Raw genomic sequence first — 21440 nt, forward strand, 5'->3', positions numbered from 1 at the left:
AAGCGAGAACAACGGGACACTTGGGCTGAGAAGGGCAGAGGAGCTGGGGGGGCGGCTCTGAGCTCCTGGGGAGCTGCCGCCCTTTGGCTTTCTGGCTAACCAGGGGCCGCCCACCTCCCCCAGGCACCTGAAACCGCTCCCTGCCTGCGAGGAGCTGCCGGCCGGGCGGGGGGGCCCTTCCCCATCCCGGAGAAGTCCCCGCACTTCGGGGGCTCTGGGACAGGCCCGGGAGGAGCGCGGCCGCCCGGGAGCCCGCGGCCCCGCTCCCGCACCCGTAAAGCCGGGACGGCTCTGCCCAGCGCCCCGCGCCCGCAGCAGCCGCCGCCAGCGGGCGGCTCCAATCCCGCCCCTCCGGCCGGGGATCCGCAGGGATTAGGGAGAGGAGGGAAATCCGTCACGTGGAGCGGGAGGAGGCGGCGGTGGAGGCCGTTGCCATTCCCGTTGCCATTCCCGTGCTCTGCCCGAGCCGGCAGCACCGCAGGGCGAGCTCCGGCGCGGCGCGGCGCAGCAAGGGGCCGAGCGGCAGCTGCGAGGGGTCCCCGGGGCCGGCGGCGGCTGCCTGCGGCCGCGGTCCGCGGCTCGGCCCCGCCCGGGCGGCTCGGGGCCGGACCCGGCTCCGGCTCCGGCTCCGGCTCCGGCTCGGCGGGGAGAAGGTGCTGCTGCGGCGGCCGCGATGGGCCTCCGGGCGCTGGCGGCGGCGCTGCTGGCGGCGGCGCTCGTGCGCGGTGAGTGACCCGGGCCGGGGCCGGGGCAGCCGGGGCAGGGGCAGCCGGGGCCGGGGCAGCCGGGGCAGGGGCAGCCGGGGCCGGGGCAGCCGGGGCTTCCGGGGCTCGCCCGCCCCTTCATCCTCTGCCCGCACGGCGCCGCCGGGGCTGGGCGCTGCCCGGCGCCCCGGGCCGCTCCGCGCGCTCTCCGGCACCAGGAGCTGGACAGAGCAAACGGCGGGGCGGAGAGAAAAGTCCCTCCAGGCACCTGAACTGCAGCCGCTGCAGGGCAGGGACCGTGGCTTTTCTGTGGGGGCGATTCAGGACTGGAAAACAAGTGGGAAGAGGAAAGTCTGCCTGCACTGGGGACAGCGACAGACCACGTATCCAGAAGCCCTGATCTTATGCTGACCCAGATTTCCTCATTCTGAAGCTGCCTCTGTGCCTGGTCTACTCTGCTCCATCCATGCAGAGCTGCTCCCTCTCCCGCCACAAAAAAACTGGCAGAATAAAAATCCTTCCTGGATCTGAGGTGTGAAAGGATAGAAATCCCTGAATATTGCTGTGCATATTAATGTAGTGCCTACAATGCCTGGTGGGAACCAGGTACCCATTTTATTTGTAGCTGCCCCAGCAGAGAACAAAGCAGAAAACACTTTCCCCAAAGAGTTTTCAGCCTAAAGCAGCCTGAGCGCATGATTTCATCCTATCCTGTAGCCATTTTCCTGCCACTGTCTTGCTGAAGCGCTCTGCTGTGTCTGTGTGCTCCTTTCCCGGCCGTAGCCGTGCTAGGAGAGGTGTCCAGATCCCAGCCGTGTACGTTCTCCTTATGGCTGCTGGGCCAAAGGTGCCTATGCTGACACGGCACCTTTACCATTCCTGGCCATCCCAGAAGTGATCAAAGAGGGAGACCCCCTCCCAGACTGGGGATGAAAAGAAAGGATAATAAATTCGGGATAACATTTTGCTGTAGTAGCTAATGAATTATGGAAATTACAGTGGTGTTCTTCTGGTAATGGAACATATAAAATAGTAGATACATAATATCTTATAACCAGAAAAGAGTATACATTCTTTTTGGTGTAGAATCCTAATTATTTATCTATTCCTATGTTTAAAGAGTCCCTGCAAGGAGAATTTCAAAGGAAGCTGTATAAGGAGCTGCTGAAAAACTACAACCCTCTGGAACGACCAGTCGCAAACGATTCCCAGCCGCTCACTGTCTATTTCACTCTCAGCCTCATGCAGATCATGGATGTGGTGAGTCTGTAACTTTGCAGGAAGCTATTTCTTTAAAAGGCTGGAATTTTTCCTGCCCAGCAAGGAGACAGGATTGTGAAGGAAGACTGCACAATCTTGGGGAGCGCAAGTAATTCCAGGGACAAAGACAACTTTTGATTGTCCTTTTAAAAGAAGTAATTTTAAAGTTTGTGTCTTTCCTAGAGCTCTGGTCAATATTCCCCAATCTTCAAAGTAAAGCTCAAACTTTATACTTTGTTGCCTTTTAAATCCTTAATTACACTTAGATCCAACACCAGGTGCTGTCTCTGGGAGGATACGTAAAACAAAGCTCCTCATTATTGGTCATCACTGAAGAGCTGCTGATTCGGTGGTGGTGGTGGCGGGGAGATTCTGGCCAAAATGCAAGCTGTATTTTTGGCCATCCTATTTAGACAAGATATTCTTAAATTCTATATGCTTACATTTTAGCTGTTCAATTCCATATCAAAGGTGGTTGGTGTATCAGTGGATATTCCTGTGCAGTGTTTGCCAGGCTTGTAAAAGGCAGTGTAAGATCTTTTTGATTCAAATATGAGTAATTTAAACTTCAATCTGTCATAGCTGTGTAGTGATCAAACTCTCTATGTAAGTGGGTATACAGTATTCATTTTTTGCTGAATTCAGATAGCTATGGTCATTAATAAAGAAGTTAATTACTTAAAACTAATAGTTAACCTCAAACTGCCATTATCTTTCCATCAGATGCTTAAAGTACAAAACAGGAGGCAACAAAATAAAAAAAAGATGGGATTATTCATGACAAGTGGCTTGCTTTCTGTTCCCTTACAAACTGCTGATTGCCAAAATCCAGACACTGTTCATTTAGTATCTAAGGGTCAGTACACATACAGAGAACTCTCCAGGTTTAAGTGCTCATAGCTTCTCTGCACATTTTGCGAGTCTTAGATTTATTAGACCAAGGGTGAAAACTAGGGTATGTATTTCCAGTGTGAGAGTTAATACTTGCTCAAGTGAGAGTAGGCAGTAGTAATCAGTGAGTTGTTTCAGTGTCTGTGCCACTAAAGCCAACAGGCAAAATCTGCCAGTTAGTTACATCCCGTCTATGGCAGCTGAGATACCGGCGAGCAGGAAAGAAGTGATACGGAGCGTGCTTCTTCGAATAAAGGTGAGGGAAGAATGCAGAGTGCAACAGTTTCAGAAGGTGCTGGCAGATTAAACTTGATGCAGATTGTGGCTGTATTTCATGGACACCTGGGATCTAGGAGAGCACATCTAGCATTAGACCAAAACTTTGACATGAGTTAAAAGCCAGTCCCAGTGGTCTGATATATGAGATTACACTAATATCCCACTAGGACTGTATATGGGCATGCTGCTGTTATTAATGATTCTTACTATGGTGAGCTTAAAGATTGCAAAAGAATGGGATTTCCTCACACTGAGCACTGCAGCCATCAGTAGTAGGCAACTCCTGACACAAACAGCCAGTCTAAATAGACAAATAAGCAAGAATGTCTTTGGACAATCTAAATAGAGACAATATGAACAGTGTAAAAACAAAGGACAATACAAAAAGAACAACTGATGCAGTGTTAATAAGGGATACATTAGTTTCATGATTATTCTTCTAGCTGGATTCAATTAGGATGTGTCAAGACAAATGAAAAACAAAAACCAGAGGCATCTGAAGGGCAGTGAGAGTCACGAGGCCAAGGCAGATCAGAGGAAAGTAAGAGTGAAGCTGAACTGAAGAGAATGAAGGACAGCATGGGACAGACAGAGCTTCAAAGCTCTGAATGTCTGATGGTCCCCACCTGGGCTACTGCTGCAGCTATTCCTGCTGCCTGAAATCTCCATTTGTCTCTGCCATGTATGTTAGGGAATGTGGAGGAGTGGGCAGAAGTAACCACTAGGCCCTCTTGGCTCCAGGTGGTCTGTGGAGTGTGATGGTGCTTCAGGCTCCCTCCTCTTTCCACGCAGCTGGCTCTTTCGTGGCTTCTGCAGCAGCTCCTGCAGGTTGCAGTCTCCAGTTGTGGTTGTACTTTCTGTATCGACCTGTTTTAGATTATTTTCTCTTTGTGTTTCTTGGCAGCGACATGCCAATGTGCTCAGGAAAGCTTAGCCAGTCTGTTCAAGGCCAGACAGAGCTCTTGAACACACCTGAACACAGCTCCAGTCTTGTGTATTTTTGCAGAGTTCAGCACAGTACACAGTGCTTCAGCTGAACCTTACACCAGGCTTCAAGGAAAGCCCTTCCTGCCCACTGACTTGTTTTCCAACATGAACTTCTGTAGCTCCCTCCTTGGCAATCATCTCCTGCTGCAGCACGTGCTTTCTCAGAGCTACTGGAGAAACTTTGGCTTCATTACAGGATAACATGGTCCACTCTGAAGGAGTTCTGTACAACTCTGTTCTTGAAACACTTTTCAAGTGCTTGGTTTATTCTAATATCCAGGGGAAAAGAAAATGCTATTCTGTTTGGTTGGTTGGTTTTGTTACTGTTAGCATTACTTCATGCAATTCATTTCAGAATTATACTAATACAAGAGAGCTCAAGAAAGCACTTTGAGCCAAAACAAAACAGAGTTGTGAAAAGACCAATCCCCCCCCCCCAATCTTTAAGAAAATACACTTCTGGTGTCATTGTATCTGGATGTATTTGGCCTGAATGTGTTAAACTAGCATGTTGTTTTTAAGCCTTAACCACACAGGAAAGGATTGTCGTATGGGCAAACCCTCCTAGTGCAGACACAGCTCACAGAGGCCTAGCCTACACCATCAGAAAAGTTCCCTGAATGGAATGAGTTGAACAGCTAAAGAGGTTTTTTTTCAAACTCAAATTGTAGCTTTATTGTAGAGGTTTTTCTTGCATTTCTATGTCAATTAAGAGTGGGACTTTCTCTTCCCCATACTCCTGACATGGCTATAACCTTAACTACTGTCTAAACAGTTGGCTGTTGGATACACAAATGGCTAAAGGCCAACAGGCAGACAGCTTTACAGAGTTATATTCTTCTGGAGTTGTCAAGTTTAATAAGAAATACAGAACTGAAGGGCAAATATCCACTGATAGCTAGCCAATCTGGTATCAATCAATAACTGGCAGTCTTACCTAATATGATTCAAGAAGGAGGTTTTGATCCTATGTGCATTTAAAAAGAATCCCTTTATTATCAGTAAGAAGCCACAGGCTTTTTTGTACTGGCAGTTTAGTTACAGCCCATTCTGCTTGCTATAAAACTGACTGCAATTTTCTCAGTGACCTGGGATCAACAGGCTAAGAAAGAAACCAACCATGAAGTAAACCAAGCTTCACAGTATAAAACAAATGAGTTTTCTTCATTTACAACAAGAAGGAAATACTGGTGGGAACAACAGCTAGTTGTGGTAACAATTATTGGTTTAACGAACTAGAAACAAAACATGCCACCATCATGCTTTCCTGTAGTTTATATACTCACTTTACTTGGCTCCTCAGCTGATAAAAGATGTACTGGGAGTTAGTCCCATCCAGAGGAGAGGTACCAAATCCCCCGCACAATGAAGTGAACCACGCTAAATCCCAGCTGCCGCTATTTCTTGTTTCCATTCGCTTCCACTCCATTCTCACTTTGCAGATAGGAAAGGGGAGAAAATATATGAAACACTTCCCAAATATAGTGGAGTTTTCTTACCTTGCATAGTCAATTTAACCCTTTCCTTCTAAGAACTAGCAAATATTTCCATCCTAATACCCTGCACCCACCAGACAAAACGGTAATGAGAGATATTTTGAAAATTTAAAAAGATGGTGCTGTCACTCAGAGAAGCAGAACAGTTTCCGTAAAGAAATGGACTATGAAACAAACACTTTCCCACTCCCCAAAGGAAAAGAAATTTAAATCTGGAAAGATGAATAAAACAACCAAATCAACGAGCTCATTGAGAAAGGGCGCTAAAGAAGTTTCTAAGCTGTTTATCAAGCCTCAACAGCCTCTCTGTAAACAATCGTTGCAGGAGAAGCTCATCAAAGCTGCATTATTCTTTTAATTTTTAGCATTCATTTGTGTACATTAGAAAAAAGTCTCTCCAAGTCTCTTGCTCTGTTGCTCAGTTTTTATTCCCTCCATCCTGAAGGGAGAAAATATTCTCACTTTCATCTTGCAGCCATTTCCCATACTACTACATTTTATTCTTTAGAGTTTAGAAAAGCAGAGCAGTGCGGGGATATGTTTTCCAATATTTTTAATTGATTTAATATCTATGAAAGTTACTGGATTACAACAGAAAACAAAGCTTTCTGCTTCCCCATGAAACATGAACAACAGATCTTTTCAAATAACATAGTCTAAAATATTCTGAAAACTGTTATCTTAAAATAAGCAAACAACACCTTTCCCATATTATTTATTAAGAGAAATTGCAACCTTATTTCTTTGTCTATTTTCTTCTGCTTCTAAATTTCTTTAATTCATAATTTCTGACTTTTATGACTAATAATTTTTTCTTCAACATCTTTCTCTTACCTACCCTTCTCAAGCTGTTAATATCCAGAAAGATTTTAAACAGAGAGTCTATATTCTGTAGGATAAAATGGAAAACAATGAATTTAAACTAATTTAAAAGTTTGCACAAAGGAAAAAAAAGACTAAGTAAATGCTATAAAAAAACTAATAATAATTAGCTGGAGCACATTAGAGATGTTCATCGTATGTGAACATCAGGACTTTTATTCTATTTTCTAGTTCCACATGAGAAATCCTCCACTTAAGGCACCTTGGAATTGTAATCCAAATCAGTGTATCTTTTTATGAGTAAAGTAAATTAGTTTCTCTAACATTTCTCTCATCCTCTTAATTAGCAATAATCATAAAATCATCAAAAAATGTACTTTGCTTTCCAACCATGTAGGTGTGGATGCTCCATTAACCAAAAAAGGGTAACAGCTAACACATCTTTTTGTGAGTGGACATCTAATGACATTCATTTTGATGAAGGAGGTTTGCAGCTTTACTAAGGAAAATGATTAAGGTCCTAGAAAATAGATTCTGTGATGATGGATTGTGGTAGAGCACAGGAACATAAAGCTTTCACATTTTACACGGGACCTCTTACTAAAACAACAAAATTGGTAAATTTACATCATCTAATAATTATTACTAGTCCTTAGTAATCAGCTAATAAAGTAAAATTACATCACTTGTCACAACTTCTGAGAGTCAGATCTGACTAACTAGTACTTGTTCTTATACACGGATTTTCATTCCCAGAAGTTTGGGGAATGATATGAATATGCTCGCTCTAATTTTCAGGGTTGTTCTTCTCTTTGTTAGAAGACATTATTTACAGTTAAAATGCCAAAATTTCTATGTCATACTCAAGTACTAGGCCATACATCAGGTCACTGCTTAATCCCCAAGTCTGTATCTTTTGTTTTGACCAATATGGACGAGCTTGTTACAGTCTGAGAAAGTTTGTATGAAATGCTTAAAGGCCCCGTATTTTTCTTTTGCAATGTTTCTCTCCTCAGATAGTGGAGCTACACCGACTTGCCTCAGTTGGGGATCTGGCTCCACAAAGTAATGTATTAGATCAGCATTGTCCAACCTTTTTCACCGATTAAAGTGCTTAACCTGCTTCCAGTCTCCTGGGAGACCTGCAGGCTCGGTCCTGCCCAGGCCACGAGCTGATGCGCTGCGTGTGGGCAGTACCGTCTCTCTGCTCCGGCGCGGTAGCTTTTGTGTACGCACACACTAACTATACGCTCTATAAATCTAGTGCTTCTTGGGAAAACCTGCTTTGCTCTGCGGGTACAGATGGGAGTTGACCTGGTTCTTCCTGGATTTGATCTGCCTCCAAGGGCAGTGTCAGGGCACGCTGAGGAAAGAGCCCAGCTGGTCCTGCTGGACCCCCTTCTTTTCTGGGAAGGCTCCTGAAGTGCTACGGGAAGATGCAGTGGGCTGGATGAGTTCTGTGGGGGGGAGCAAGCCACAGCGCACCCCCCGGCCTCTCCCCCTCCGGTGCCGCGACCCGTGCAGGCCCGCGCGCGGCAAGGTGCTGCAGGCAGCCCGGGAGGGCGGCGGGGGAGCCCAACGCTGTCCCCGGGGCCCTCGCGTAACATGTTGGTGCTAGTCCTGCAGGGCCGCGTGCGAGTCCGGGCTGCCCCAGCTCCGATGCCTTTGGCTGCAGCTCCGTACGCGCAGGCCTGTGCGGAGCCGGGGTGGCCTTGCTCTCAGAGCAGCGCGCGCCACACAGGTGCCGGCCGTTCACAGGTGCCAGAGCGCGCCGCCAGCGTCCGAGCAAAGGACCGAGAACGGAGCGCAAGCAACCCTTTCCTATCCGCAAACAGCGTATTAACGCAGAAACATTCAAATGGTAATTGCTTCAAATTTAGATGATACTGAGTGGAATTCTTCAGTTTCTCCTGAACTCCTCACCCTGTTTGCCTGAACAGGCTGCTAAATGATCCAACTGCTCCCCACCTAATTATGTCTCCAGCTTACAAAAAAGGAAAAATAAAAAAGGGGGAAAAGATATGACAATGGGTTGACAGAGGGGACTATATATGTACAAGCATTTATATAGAAAAAGAAACCTTTTAAAATTAACTTAAAATTTTAAGTATTTAGCTGCTTTTTAATGTATTAATTTATTTTAATTTTTAATTTATTAAAAATCAAAATAGATTATTTCCTATGAATAGCTAGAGAAAAACAAAATTACAGCTACATTCAGATTCAAACTTCATTTATGCTTGCACAATCATGACTGTTAACTGAAACAAGATTTGGATTTGTAAAGAAGAAAGACTGTTAACACTTTGGCTTGAACAACAGCTCTGCTGGGGAGCGCTACGAGCACAAGCATAAACCACTTCATTGGCAGCAACATAAGAGTACGAAATGTGGCCAGTTCATCTCTCCAGAATACTCTGGTAGTGACGTGAAACCAGATTTGTATGGCCCGCAGTCACATGTCCCCTTATTGCTTATGTAATCCTCTTAATGGAGTAACCTAAGGGAAGCCATCGAGCGCTAACCATGGGCAGAGCTGCGGACCAATGCACATGGTTATTCACACAGCACAACTACTTGGGGCTTTTATGGGCTTGCTCTCTGTGTTCAGCTGTGAGAATTAGGATAGTTCTGTGGTTGGCATCCCCCTAATTACTCTTGATAACTATGTAGTTGGGTCAGTTGAGTATTTGGAGGCAAGAAGCAGGACTTTCACCCTGCAACACCAATGGTACTAAATGCAAGAATGGAGACAGAAAAAATAATGAGCAGTGGTAAGTTTGGCTGAACCACTCACTGAGCTAAGGAAATACAAATAAGCATTTTAATTGGATTTTCAAGTGCTCACTCCATCTCCAGCCCCACCAGCTTGAAATGTTCTTTTCATAGGAGAGAGTTTGCTCTTTTGTGTTGCCGCAAACAGCAGCCTGCAGGACTGTGTAGGTGTGCTGACATTTCAGTAATGACGCTCCTCTCATTTGAGAAGCAACAGGCACATACAGTTGCTTTCCATCGACATATTCCTCCCAGCCAAGCTCATGCTTTCTCAAGATCTTTTTCAGTAACTCTGTATAGACACAAGAGAGAAGCGGGGAGTGTATGGATTTTTAGGGACACTTGAAAATAAAGACTCTGTAGAAGAGGGCTCTGTCACCTTTCTCTCTGAGGACGCAGTGAGGAATAACTAGGATTTTTGCAGTGTTGCCTCACCCCCCTTGCTGTGTGAGTAAGGCGTTTGTAATACCTTGTGCATTACTCTGTCAAGAGCTGCAGAGACATTCAGCAGGATAAGCAATGTGTTTTGTAGTATAGTTTTCCCCAAGGTTATTTTCAATTGCCACAGTGATGTCTCTGTGCTGTACCATAGTTTGAATAGACTCTGAGACACCTAGAAAACTGGTTTATGTTACATATTATAGGAATTTTGGAGCTAGTCCTTCTTGCTTAATTTGCCCACACCTGGAAAGCTGGAGACAGGACAGGGTAGCTGGAGAGACTGGTTGGGATCAGTAATGCAGTTTGCTAACTATGGTGCTCTGAAGTCAGCTTTAGTGTCCATTTGTAGCGGACAGAGACACTCCTCAGGGCTGTGTCCTGGTCAGATGCCTCTAACTCTGCGGCTCTGGTGTTCCTCTGCTTCTGCAGTTTCTGCATGTGAAATGATGCCAAAATGTGGACAACATGCTCTGGTCAGGTGTGGAAATTTCTATTGCTCTTATTTATAAAAATAGCATAGAGGAGTGCCGAGAGCTGGCTCACGCTAGAGCTCAGTACTCTGATCCCATTGAGGGAGGGGAAGAGCCTCTGTCGATGAGCTAGGCAGAGGCTGCTCTGGGTTCAGCTCCTAGCTCTTCCATGAGCTCTCTCTTCCCTCCCTGAAGAAATCACCTGCTTTCCTTCTATTTTTGTTTGTTAAACATGAATCAATCAATCCAATATCCAATCCAATATCAATATCAATATTTCCATATCACTTATGAATATTGTGAGGAGAAATACTTAAGAAAAGTTCAAATATGACAAAGTTGATAAGCAAGAATAAAAATTCAGCCAAATCCTTCAATATAATGCTAACCTGGCTTGATCATTACATCAGGGTGAAACAACCTGGCCTTTCAATGTTTATGTTTTGCAGCTGACCTCTGTGCAAATACATAAAGTCCAAAGGCTTTGATTCCCCCTTGTGTTTAAACTCCCCCCGGGGAAGGGGCTCTGAGGGCTCTTATTCCCTCTCAGTTTGTGGAATGGCCTGTACTTGCCAGAACCGCATGTGCTGGACGCTAGAATGCCCAGCTGTGTCAGATTGGCAATGATAATCAACACCTACAGCCAGTATTTAACACTAACTCAGGGTTCAATCCTCTCAATGAGAGTCTGCCATGGAATACAATTAAATCAAGATTTATTTGTAAATAAAGTCACAGAACACGGTTATTACTCTGCATTCTTGCAATAAATCTAACCACACTTTTAGCTCTATATTTTAAAATTGAACTAAGCAAAACCTACAGTGAATCACGAGAATTCATAAAATAAGGCGATAAAATGCAACCTCCCTCTCTTGCTCTTAAAAAGAATCTTTTTTCCACACAAGATGTGCTGAAGTGTGTTATTAGCTAAGCAACACTCTGCTCGTTTAATAAGCCTTGTTCTGGCTTGTCTTTGCAAAGATGAATGTGTTCAAATCTAAATGCAACCTCTTGTTAACAATGATGTATTGAAAAATAAAAATAAAATGACTACTATTACAATTATGTCTCCATGGTAGCAGAAGCGGTACATCATGTGGCTGTTACACATATTTATAATCTCCACTTCTTTTCTGTGAAGCTATGTGAAAATATGTTTCAAGTCCATTGCCAGGAAAGAACCCTATTACAGTCAATGGCATGAAAGGCTATCAGACCTTGCCCGAGTAGATCTGGAATGGAAACCCATGTCCAGGTTTCAAGGAGGCTCCTTGCACAGACCCTCTGTCCAGGCTTAAGCTGGCTCTTCCATGTTGTTTTCCCAGCAGCTTGGCTGCTGTGCAAGATTTGTGTGGATCTGGGAAGATCCGTGCACTTTTTGAGCAAACTGCGCCTTTCTTCCGAAGCAAGAAAAAGTAGTGGGGGAGAGAGCAAAGACTGCCTCTTGCAAAAGTATGTAGAGACCGTTTCGTGTACAGAAGCCACTGGAGGTTTTCAGACTTGCAAAATAGGCAGAGCACATATGGCACTACTTGAAAAAAAAAAACCTCACAATTTTACCTGTAATTAATGTTAAACAAAGCAATCAGAATCCTCATCTCACACTCCAAACAACCTTAACCCAGGTAAGTTTCAAATATTGACTTTTTTTTCCCATTTTTATTTTAAATAAAATATTAAGATGTTCAAGGGCAGCAAAATGAGCATCGACTCCCACCCCAGGCAGCACAGAATGCATTAATAAAAAATCAGCAGCATTTTAATTCTAGAAACCTTTAAAACTTTCACAGAACTTTAACTAAAAGCAGAAGTGTACTTTCTGTTGTGTTTGGGTTTACTTCTTCACTGTTTTGTTTCTCTTCTTCTTATGCACCTAAGCAGTACAGTGGGACAGGGCAACTCCTGGCTTGAATTCTTATGTAGAACACATACCAAAAAATCCCGATTTTTTTAGGCTTACACGTAGGTCAAGCTGTACAGTCACTAAGACTGATTTTTTACTGCAGTATGTTCTTAGCAAACTTTGTATTAAGTATGTCCAGCTCAACTGTTAAACGTAGGCCAGAACCATTGCTAGCCTACTGCGCAGGGCATCTTTCCATTGCTCACACCAGCAGCTTTCCTTTTCTCCTCTCCTCTTCCCTGCTGCTCTTTCTAACCACTGTGGCCCCACTCACTTGCAGACCATCTTACTGCTGTTTCCACCACATGAAATCAAAAGCTCACCATAATAGACTTTGCCGCGATTAAAGCTTGCAGCTTTGAATACACTGTCCCAGGACCCCCTATACCCAGTAACAGACGGCTGTTTCCATTTGTGGCAGCGCTTTGCACTATTTCTGCTTTGTTCCTCAGCCTGACTCTTCTGCTTGTCCTTGTTACTGTACACAAACATCTGGAACTAATGCAGCATGTTTGGCAGCCTAAGCTGCTACATGTGGAGCTGCGTAACTCTGTGCAAAGACGGCACTGGTGAGGATATTTATAGCAGTGCTGAAATCTGTGATGCTATGTAATAGCTTTGTTGCAGTACTCTAAAGTACTAATTTGGCAGTTTTGCATTGTTGTTTCTAGCCAGGCTCCCATTTCCTTTTCCCTGTTTTGCTGAAAATAATATGCTTGTAGGTTACAAGGAAGATTTACAAAGTTACTTTTTAAGGGGTTTGTTGGTTTTCTATTCAATTTAATCACATTTATAATGATTCATTAAAAAAAAAGTAACTAGTCTGAACAATTTCACACATTCCTGAGGGAAGGAACAACCTTACAGACTGTCAAAACAGAAAAATGCTCTATAAATAGTACCAAATGCCATGAATGTAATACACAGAAGTTAGACTCAGTACAGCATAGCTTGCTAGCGTCAAATACTGCTGGCACCATTTTATTCCACAGCCCAGTTAATAAAGAAAATGGAATTAGAGCGATATGCATATAGGCCAGCCTGGATGTATACATTTCAAAGATGACTTAAGTAGATACTGCTTTGAAATAAGATCTTCCACATCTGGAAGTTTAAACATTATACTTGGATCTAATAAACACTCACAAAGATAGGTCACATTTTGAAGGTGAGAAGCTGGACAAAATAGAAGTAATAGCAAGGTAGCGTCTCAGCTGTCACAGAGCACTGCCTACTAAAGAGAGTTAGTTTGAGTTGCAATGTGTGGTTTAATCGGAATTATTTCTATTAAGTGTGACCGACTCCTTAATTTCCACAAGAAATAGTTCTACTAAATATGGCCAGACAAAGAACTCATTGAAAGTAGGTCCTGGTTATAAAACACAAAGAGAACAATAAATAAACAGAATGAGATCACAGAGTCAGACCTTAATCGCACCTGTCTCACCCAGGAAACTTCACAGATTAACAGCGGCCCTTATCCTACAAATATTTATGAATGTGTTTATAAAATTAGGCCAATATACACACCAGTCATAGCCTGTACACTTTTCAGGGATGATTTAACCCATTCATACACATTCTTCAATTGTGTTCTCTTCTTCAATCGTCCATTCAGGCTCCCTTCTTACCCAGCTCTACCGTACCACTCGCATGATGGGAAAAGGCTGATTTCTCACTTCAAATAGCAAATAGAGGAACTATCTGTCACTGTATCTGGGATCACTACTCCCACTCTTTATACTTCAAGATTACGGAGACCGTTTAGGACAGCAGATTGTGTTGGGAATCTGCCAAAGATTTGCTCTGCACTGTTTCTGGCTGGAGATTTAGGGCGCTCCAATAAACTTTACTCACTGCATCACAAACGAAAACGGTGGGTGAGGGCCTCCCTGCAGGGAAAGGCTGTTTGTTTCTCATATAAGTCTAAGTATTCTAGTTAATCCCAGAATAGCCATTTACTTCCTTGCTCCTCTTTTAATTTACAGTCCAAAGTCAGCCTTCTTAATAAATAAAAAGGGATAGTGGCAGCTCTCTGTGCCAGTCAGGATTACCTCCAGCATCAAAACTCCACTCTCCCCAGTCTGGAGCACGTCTGCAGAGACTTCTGACTTGAGCATTCCTAGCAAAATTCTGTCTCCTCCTGGCTTTGGCTCCTCGAGATGGTCATTACTCAAAGATGAAGTCTCAGGGGCTCACATGGCATTCTGCCACAACACTGCCATCATTTGATATGAGTTTAAGAGGTAAATCTCCAAAACCAAGTCATACTTGTTATTAGATACAAGTTTCTAGTATAGACGGAGATATTTGATCTAACCCTCTTTGTTTATCACAGTAGTCATAGACAAACCTACTTTATTTTCCAGCCTCCCTCTCCATCCTTGTTCCTCCTTACATGAGAAGCTGGACGAGTTTTATATGTATTAAGTTCGGAGGGTGATTCTGTTTTTTGAAACAAAAATTAGGCTGGCTTTGTTTCTAAGTCCCTCTTAATCATTTTCTTTGCCCTTGTTCCTTTAGTAAATGTTATAAAGCTCTCTGTGCCGGCCCATTTGACATCAAGCTCACGAAGCCGGGCAGAATGTGATTAAAGCCCTTCTTCCTTGCTCAGTCTTTGGAACGCAATAGCTCCTGGGCGCTCCCTACACTTGGATTGTTCTTGTGCCAATAATCAGCTGTGAGATGTATTAATGTAAAGACGTTCAGCCTTAGAGACAATTTCGGGCAGTTAATAAGAGTTCATTGCTACTGCTAGGCAGCTCTCATGACTGACAGGCTCCTAGTTCACTGAAGAGTCCTGCAAGTGTAGTGATCTGCTAGTATGTTGAACCATTTTCTGTATTGGTGAAATGTGTTACTGATTGCTGGACTTCCTTTCTTCCAAAGTGAGGTTTACTTTTAGTGCACGACTTTGAGTCATACCAGTATTCTTCTGCAAAATACCATGTGACAAAATTGCCACTCTCTTTATCCCTCACATGATGATATCTTGTATGACAGAATTATTTGCTCAAGTCAGACTGATCTATTTGCTCAAGTTGGACTGAGAACTAATTAGCTTTTCAGTCTCCAAGAAAGCACTCTTTTCACAAGAGGCTCTTGTTCCTCAAAAGCTGTAATTGCTCCAGAAGTTTTGATGTGTTTTTGATAATTTAACACGCACAAGTATATTCATAGCTTCTTCTTGTATTTCAAGAGGTTGGGCATGTTTAGTTGCCATGACTATGTCTCCTTCTCTCCTGGTCTTATGTAGCCAGAATATAATAAAAGGAAACATTTTTCGCGTTATTTTTGTCTTTAATCATCTTATCCAATGTCATCAGAGTCCAGCTGGGAATTTAACATAAATCCTCCTGCAGCACATGCAACTCCTTTTGATATTTTTCTAAGGTTCCTGGGAAACTTTCACATGCTAACAGTATTCTGGGGAGCCTTGTTATGTTTTTTTCTTTTCTACAGTTTTGTAAAGGGCAGTGATTAGTTCAGTGCACAGTGTGTTTTCAGTACTGCAGGGAAATTGTTGCTTATTTTAACTGCATTGCAGGCAGAGTGGGGGGAAACGAAACCTCCTCAATGACTGCACAGATAGGAAAAAGAGCAGAGGAAGCCGGTTCCACCTCACAGGACAGGGAATAGCCCAGGTCACGTGGTGGCTCCCCTTTGGGTGGGAGGCACTGTCTCCTGGATGGGCTCAGGGAAAAAATACATGCATCTGTGTGCAAGTATAAAAATTATGTTTTTCTGTTAACAGATTGATCACTTTAGTTCTAAGGAAAAAATGATTTGTTTTTAAAAACAGATATTCCACTTATACTATGTAATTAAAAACAAAACAAGGGTTGCAAATACCTGGCAGTTGCCTATTTTATGAAGAGCTTTAGCATTTAGAGAGCCTGAACAGCTATTCATATGCCATCCATCACAAATATAATAAAATGTAAGGTCACTCAGAGCTGAATAGAAGTTTCCTTTTCAACTTTCACGTTAATTAACTACATATATTTTTGTTTGCTTTCAGATTTTAATTCTTTGATTAAAAAAAGCTAAAAAAAATTAAATGAAAGAATAAGAAGCACACACAGTAAGGAAGACAACTGCAAAACTCGCATTAAAGTTACACAAGACATTTAGCTAAATCCCTGAGCACAGCTGCAATATTTTATCCATAAAGGTCTGACAGAGTAAGAGAGAGTCTGAGCTGAAAGGTGTGCAAGTCACCGAGTCAAGTGTCAGGCTAGCAGTGAAGGAGCCTCAGGGCTGAATTTGGCATTAAAGTGTAATGTACAGGAGAAGAAAAGGTGATGCCCTAAATGCCTTCAACTTTCACTAAGGTCATTAGCAGTGTAGAGTGGCCAAGTGTAAAATAACCAATAAAGACCAGCTTTCAAGAGGGACTCAGGACCCAACATAATCAGGGTGAATGAGCAGCTGAGGGAAAGGGAGCCGGAGCCAGGCAAGCGCTGGCCCGCGGCCCTGCGGAGCTGACAGCCTGTGCACACTATGCTGTGCAACAAAACACGTCACCTTTAGCTCCATTTGTTAGTTTGCAACAACTGCTGTGATTTTTCGGGAGTGCGCCATACCAGCACTAGGTTGCACCACTATAAGATGGTGTCACAGATGTCACAGAGCTCAGTTTTAACAGGAACGTTGAACCTGTATTTTATAAAAATCTCATTGAAATGGCAAAAGTCAGAATACCAAATAAAAGCATGTATTTAGGTTTGAAGTGGTCTGGAGAAAAATGCAGTAATGCAGTAAAAATTTAATAATCTCTACGCTTGACATTTTATTGAGTTATCTTGCACTTTTTGCACCCCTTCTTCAAGAAATCAGAAACATTCTGTGGCCTGTTTCTGCTCTTGAGCATCACGTGCTGTAACGTGGAATATTACTTATGCATTGGTAATGTCCATCTATACAGCATTTTCCGCATAATTGGAAATATGTACTGTAAGCTGAACCAGAAACATTTTAGTATGATAAAAAAGCCTATCACTGACTACTGAAGAAGGGAAGGGTAAATTCACCAACCTGTTCCTTTTGTGGTGACAGGGAAGTCAGGTGGGAAGGAGAGATGAGGAATTCAAATCTCACCTTCATCTGACAAATCCTGTACACAGCCTTTCTTTTCACCTTTATGTTGCCTAAAAACCTGTTTCACCTGCCAGCTGTGTGGCTTTTTATTCCCATGCAAAACCAAACATTCCTTAATTCCATCCAGATGTGTATTTTAATTAATCTTGCCTTTGGGCAGGGGCAACATAGGTGGTGCCGTAGAGACACAGGGTAATAAACATGCCCCCGTTTAGGGCAGCCTGACTCTGCCCCCTCCAGCCCATTCCTCCAGAGTGAGACTTGCTGCCCTCAATGATGGAGGCCCAGGGCAGGGGTACAGAGGTAGGTAGTCCTTAGCAAGCAGCAGCATCTTCATTTCTGTGTCTCACCAGAAGCATCAGGATGGCTTTTCTGAGCAACTGATTTTTATCTTCATCCTCAAGATAGCAAGATTCAATTTGGCCTACACCACTAAGAAGCCTTGAGCCACCTCTGACTTCAATACAAAAATTTAGGCATAACCTCAGCACATGAAGACATGATCATTTCAGCATGCAGAAGTCCCCCATGTTGATGCAGAATTAATTCAGGCCCTTTCACTTTATACAGTTTAGTGAGCTCAGTGTGTGACCCTAAAAAAGGAGGAAGAAAACTCCAAGCTGTGTTGAGAAAAAAATTCCCATGAATTAAACATATCAATGTTTTAAATAAGGTGGGAAAAAACTTCATTAGGTGCTAGTAACCTAATTGACCTTGTGGATTAGAAGATGCTGAGAATGTTTAATGAGCAAGTGCCGAGACAACGAGATAAGAGCTAATGAACTGATGAAGCTTCTGGTTTTGACAGGGTACCCTTCAAGCAGACAAAAGAGCAAATGTCTACAGGAAGGGCTTGCGCAGTCTCTCCGTGGCTGCCAGCCGTTGTTGCTTTCAGCCTACAGCAATTCACTGCAGGCTTGCTAGCAGCTATCCATCAGGAACCTGGCATTTTTGCTATAATGAGCAATGTCTTAAAATGTTTCTACAAATCTTTTATGAAGGTTCATAGTAATTGAAGTCCAGTTCAAAGAGGCCTTAAAGAAGCCTGAAAGCAAGGTGTGTCTCTAAAGCCTTATAGTATTCAGCAATAAAATGCTCAAAAGCCTTGCTCTGAAATCATGGGGTGAAAACTTAACCACACTGCTATAAAGAGGAGCTCTGCCACTTACTTTGATGCAGTCTGCTCATTTATGTTTAGCTAACCTTAAGAGTTACACAGTATGCCACTACTATGCCAAATCATTCAGAGTTAAGGCTCTAAACCAAGTTAGATTAACTGTATTTTTCATATAACTGTATGTCATATGAATTACCCTTCAACTGTGAAGTCAAAGACTGCTGATGCTAAGATTTTCCTAGTGATGTTTGAGGCTTTTTTTTTGGATGATAGAAGTGGGACAATTTAAAAGTACTTCTGAAAACGGGGGGCCTTTTAAATTTTGTATCCATAAATGAAGGCTCCTGGAATTATAAAACATTTCTGAAAATTCTCACCTGGGAAAATAATTCTCAAAAATGAATTCTGGGACGTGTGACTTTGTTTTTCAACAAAGCAAGTGATCTTTTTTCTTTACAGCTGTATGTATCTCCTTATCAAAACATTTAGAAGACTAAAGTGATCTGAAAAGTTAACAGAAGTGCTTTTACAGAAGGAAAGCAGATTAATTGGATGCACTAAAGAAAAAAGCTTTTAGAAAATGTCTTTACTAAAAAAGCATTTAGAAAATGTGACTGTTTCACATTAAAATGAGGTGGGGAATAAACTTTCATTATGTCCAGTTAACTCAGGCTTAAAGATAATTTAGCACCTTATACTAGGTTTGAATTCCACTGCAGCACAGCCCTTTTCGGAAAAATGTGGGAGCACAAAATTGGGAAATTTCTAATTCCTTGGATATGACACTGCAAAATTCTGTTTTGGGTATGTTTCAAGCTTGTCATCCAGTAGAACATAACTAAGGTTGCTATTAACTTCACCTACCTGTAGTTGCCTAATTTCTGGCTACGCTGTCGAAACTGGTTGTGCAGGCTTTTTCTTTGGTCAGTGGAGTCACAGATATGTCCAGAAGGCAATTCACATCATCCACAGTTTGAGGTATGAAATGTATAAATCATTCCCTACAGTCAAGTGACTATCCTACTCCACTGACATCTGAGGCAATCTAGATTACTAGAGTAAACAAAGTGCCTAACTTTAAAATAGCTAAAACGAGGTGAATTCAATCTCACATCAGGCTCCAAGTACTAACAGTCACTGTGCAAATGCTGAGGTTTAAATAAAACTGCTGCAAATTTATACATGTGTTTAGAGCATAATATACAAATTTTGTATGGATTACAGTGTATGTTGGAATTACTGTTCTTGAAGGCTGGGAAGGACTTTCAAAAGTCTCCAGTTCTGTACGTTTAACAGACTTAGTGATAATTCCAGAATATAATCCTGTGAAAAATGTTTGAAAAAATTCCCTATCCTTGCCAGTAGAATAAAGTAAAAATGCAGCAGGACCTGCATCATGTCTGACCAAAGTCCATCTAAGCTTAATACAGTATTATGTTTCTGATAGTGGTTTGTAGTACATGCCTAGGAAATAGTACAAGAGCAGGGGAATATTAGTGATAATTTCATCGTATACTTTCCAACCCCTAATGATCAACTACTTGGGACTTTTTTGAGCCACATGTGATGGTGATCTTTTTGTGTCTAAGCTAGCCATCTAGCTATGCCACTGTGTGTACCTAAAATATGAAATTAGCAGTCATTAAAGAAAACAAGTGAAAAATCACACCTACATAAACACTAATACTAAAATACAAGAGTAAGAATCTCTTCTATCCTTCATGCAGCTGTTGTAGGATGACAAGATTAAAATAAAGCTTTAGCTCCAGCGTTCTTACCAGAGAAAAGGTTGAATGTGCCCAGTTCAGCCTCCTTTTCTTCACCACAGGTAGTGGGAAAAGGGTACAAAGAAAAAGTCAGCAAAGCTAGTGTTCTAGAAAGCAAGAGGAGAGAGAGAGGTTCCCTCCACCCTCCCTAGGAAGGCACAGGGCCTTCGGAGATTTCCCCGCTAGGAACTGGTGCTACTTCTTACTGAAGGCGAGTGTGAAAGCACAGCGTAACATTAGCGTCCACAAGCTCAAGAGTGGAGAACCTAGCTGGGCTGTGGGGGAGAAAACGTCTGTCTCTTCCAAATGTGCATTTCCTTAGGGGCCTTGCAGATAATGGCTAAGAAGAGGGAAAACATTGCCTAGGAGCAGATGAGGGTGGGAGGAGGGAAGAAGCTTTCTTTCTGTAGGGTATGACAGTGAATATAAATTCTCTCCCTCCTCAGGCCCAAGGTGCCTGCAAAGGAGCATTTTAATGATGAACAGCCACGTTGCCTCGCCCCGTGCCCAGAAATGCGGTGTCTGTTGTGGCCCTGAGAGATGTGAGTGCGGAGCGTGCCTGCAGAAGGAGCTGAGCAGGCCCTAGTATATGAGCAGTGACAAGCAAAAAGATTTCTGTCAGGTGTTTATTCTCTGAAAAAAAAGTAACTTCAGTCATCTGGAAGCAGTTTGCAAACTTGGACTGAATTGTGTTGAAAAGTTTTGGTCTAGAAGGGCTTGTGGAAAAACCAGAAAACTGACATGGTTGGTGCTGACGGTTCCATCAGTCCTCTCTTTCCATCAGCCCAGTGGTTTGCACTCTTACTCAAGACACTACTTGTCATGGTCTCAGTTCCTCCTGTTCATGCTATTACTCTCTTTTAGAAAAATGATTAAAAAGTCTATAGAGCAGGAAATAAATCCTGCTTTTTTCAATGCCTGTGTTATTACCAGACTAGAGGGTAATTATTCTTTTTTTCAATAAATGTTTAATTTCTTCTCTCCGAGAGGGGAAGGAATGTGATGACGCCCCCCCCTCCCCCCCGGTAGCACTGTGTTTTCAAAGAGGTGGCACGACAGGAGCAGCTGCTCCCTGAAGACAGGTCTGAAAACTGCCACAGGCAGCAGCCATCTCCTCCCAGGAACCCCAGGCACAGCTGCCCGTCGTTGCTGCGGCTGGCTAACCTCCCTGCTGCCTTTGGGAACATAACTTTCTTTCCCCAGGTCTTACTTTTTCTGTGATTGAGGTGGGATTCTACCATGTAAAAATAATTAAAGAATAAAGCTGGATTTGAACTGCAAGAGTTTATTCTGGACATAGCTCTATGCAAGTCAGTTGGAAACTATGCCTTTCTTTCTAGGTGCCACATGCCACTGCCTGCATGCCAGTCTATGGGCATGCAGACTTACTTCACTTCTTTTTCCCCTTGCTTTTCGCTGCATAGCT

The 21440-nt window shown here is 43.0% G+C and overlaps 1 protein-coding gene across 1 annotated transcript in view; it reads left to right on the forward strand.

Annotated features, from left to right (window-relative positions):
* The first annotated feature begins 658 nt into the window (after positions 1 to 658).
* Positions 659 to 21440, forward strand: part of CHRFAM7A (CHRNA7 (exons 5-10) and FAM7A (exons A-E) fusion) — a 45126-nt gene continuing 24344 nt past the window's right edge. The window contains exons 1-2 of the mRNA XM_067305333.1: positions 659 to 725; positions 1825 to 1964. Of these exons, the coding sequence (XP_067161434.1) occupies positions 674 to 725; positions 1825 to 1964 (192 nt within the window). The 5' untranslated portion in view covers positions 659 to 673. The remainder of the gene's footprint in view (positions 726 to 1824; positions 1965 to 21440) is intronic.

This window comes from Apteryx mantelli, chromosome 15, assembly GCF_036417845.1.
Source record: "Apteryx mantelli isolate bAptMan1 chromosome 15, bAptMan1.hap1, whole genome shotgun sequence".
Taxonomy (NCBI): Eukaryota; Metazoa; Chordata; class Aves; order Apterygiformes; family Apterygidae; genus Apteryx; species Apteryx mantelli.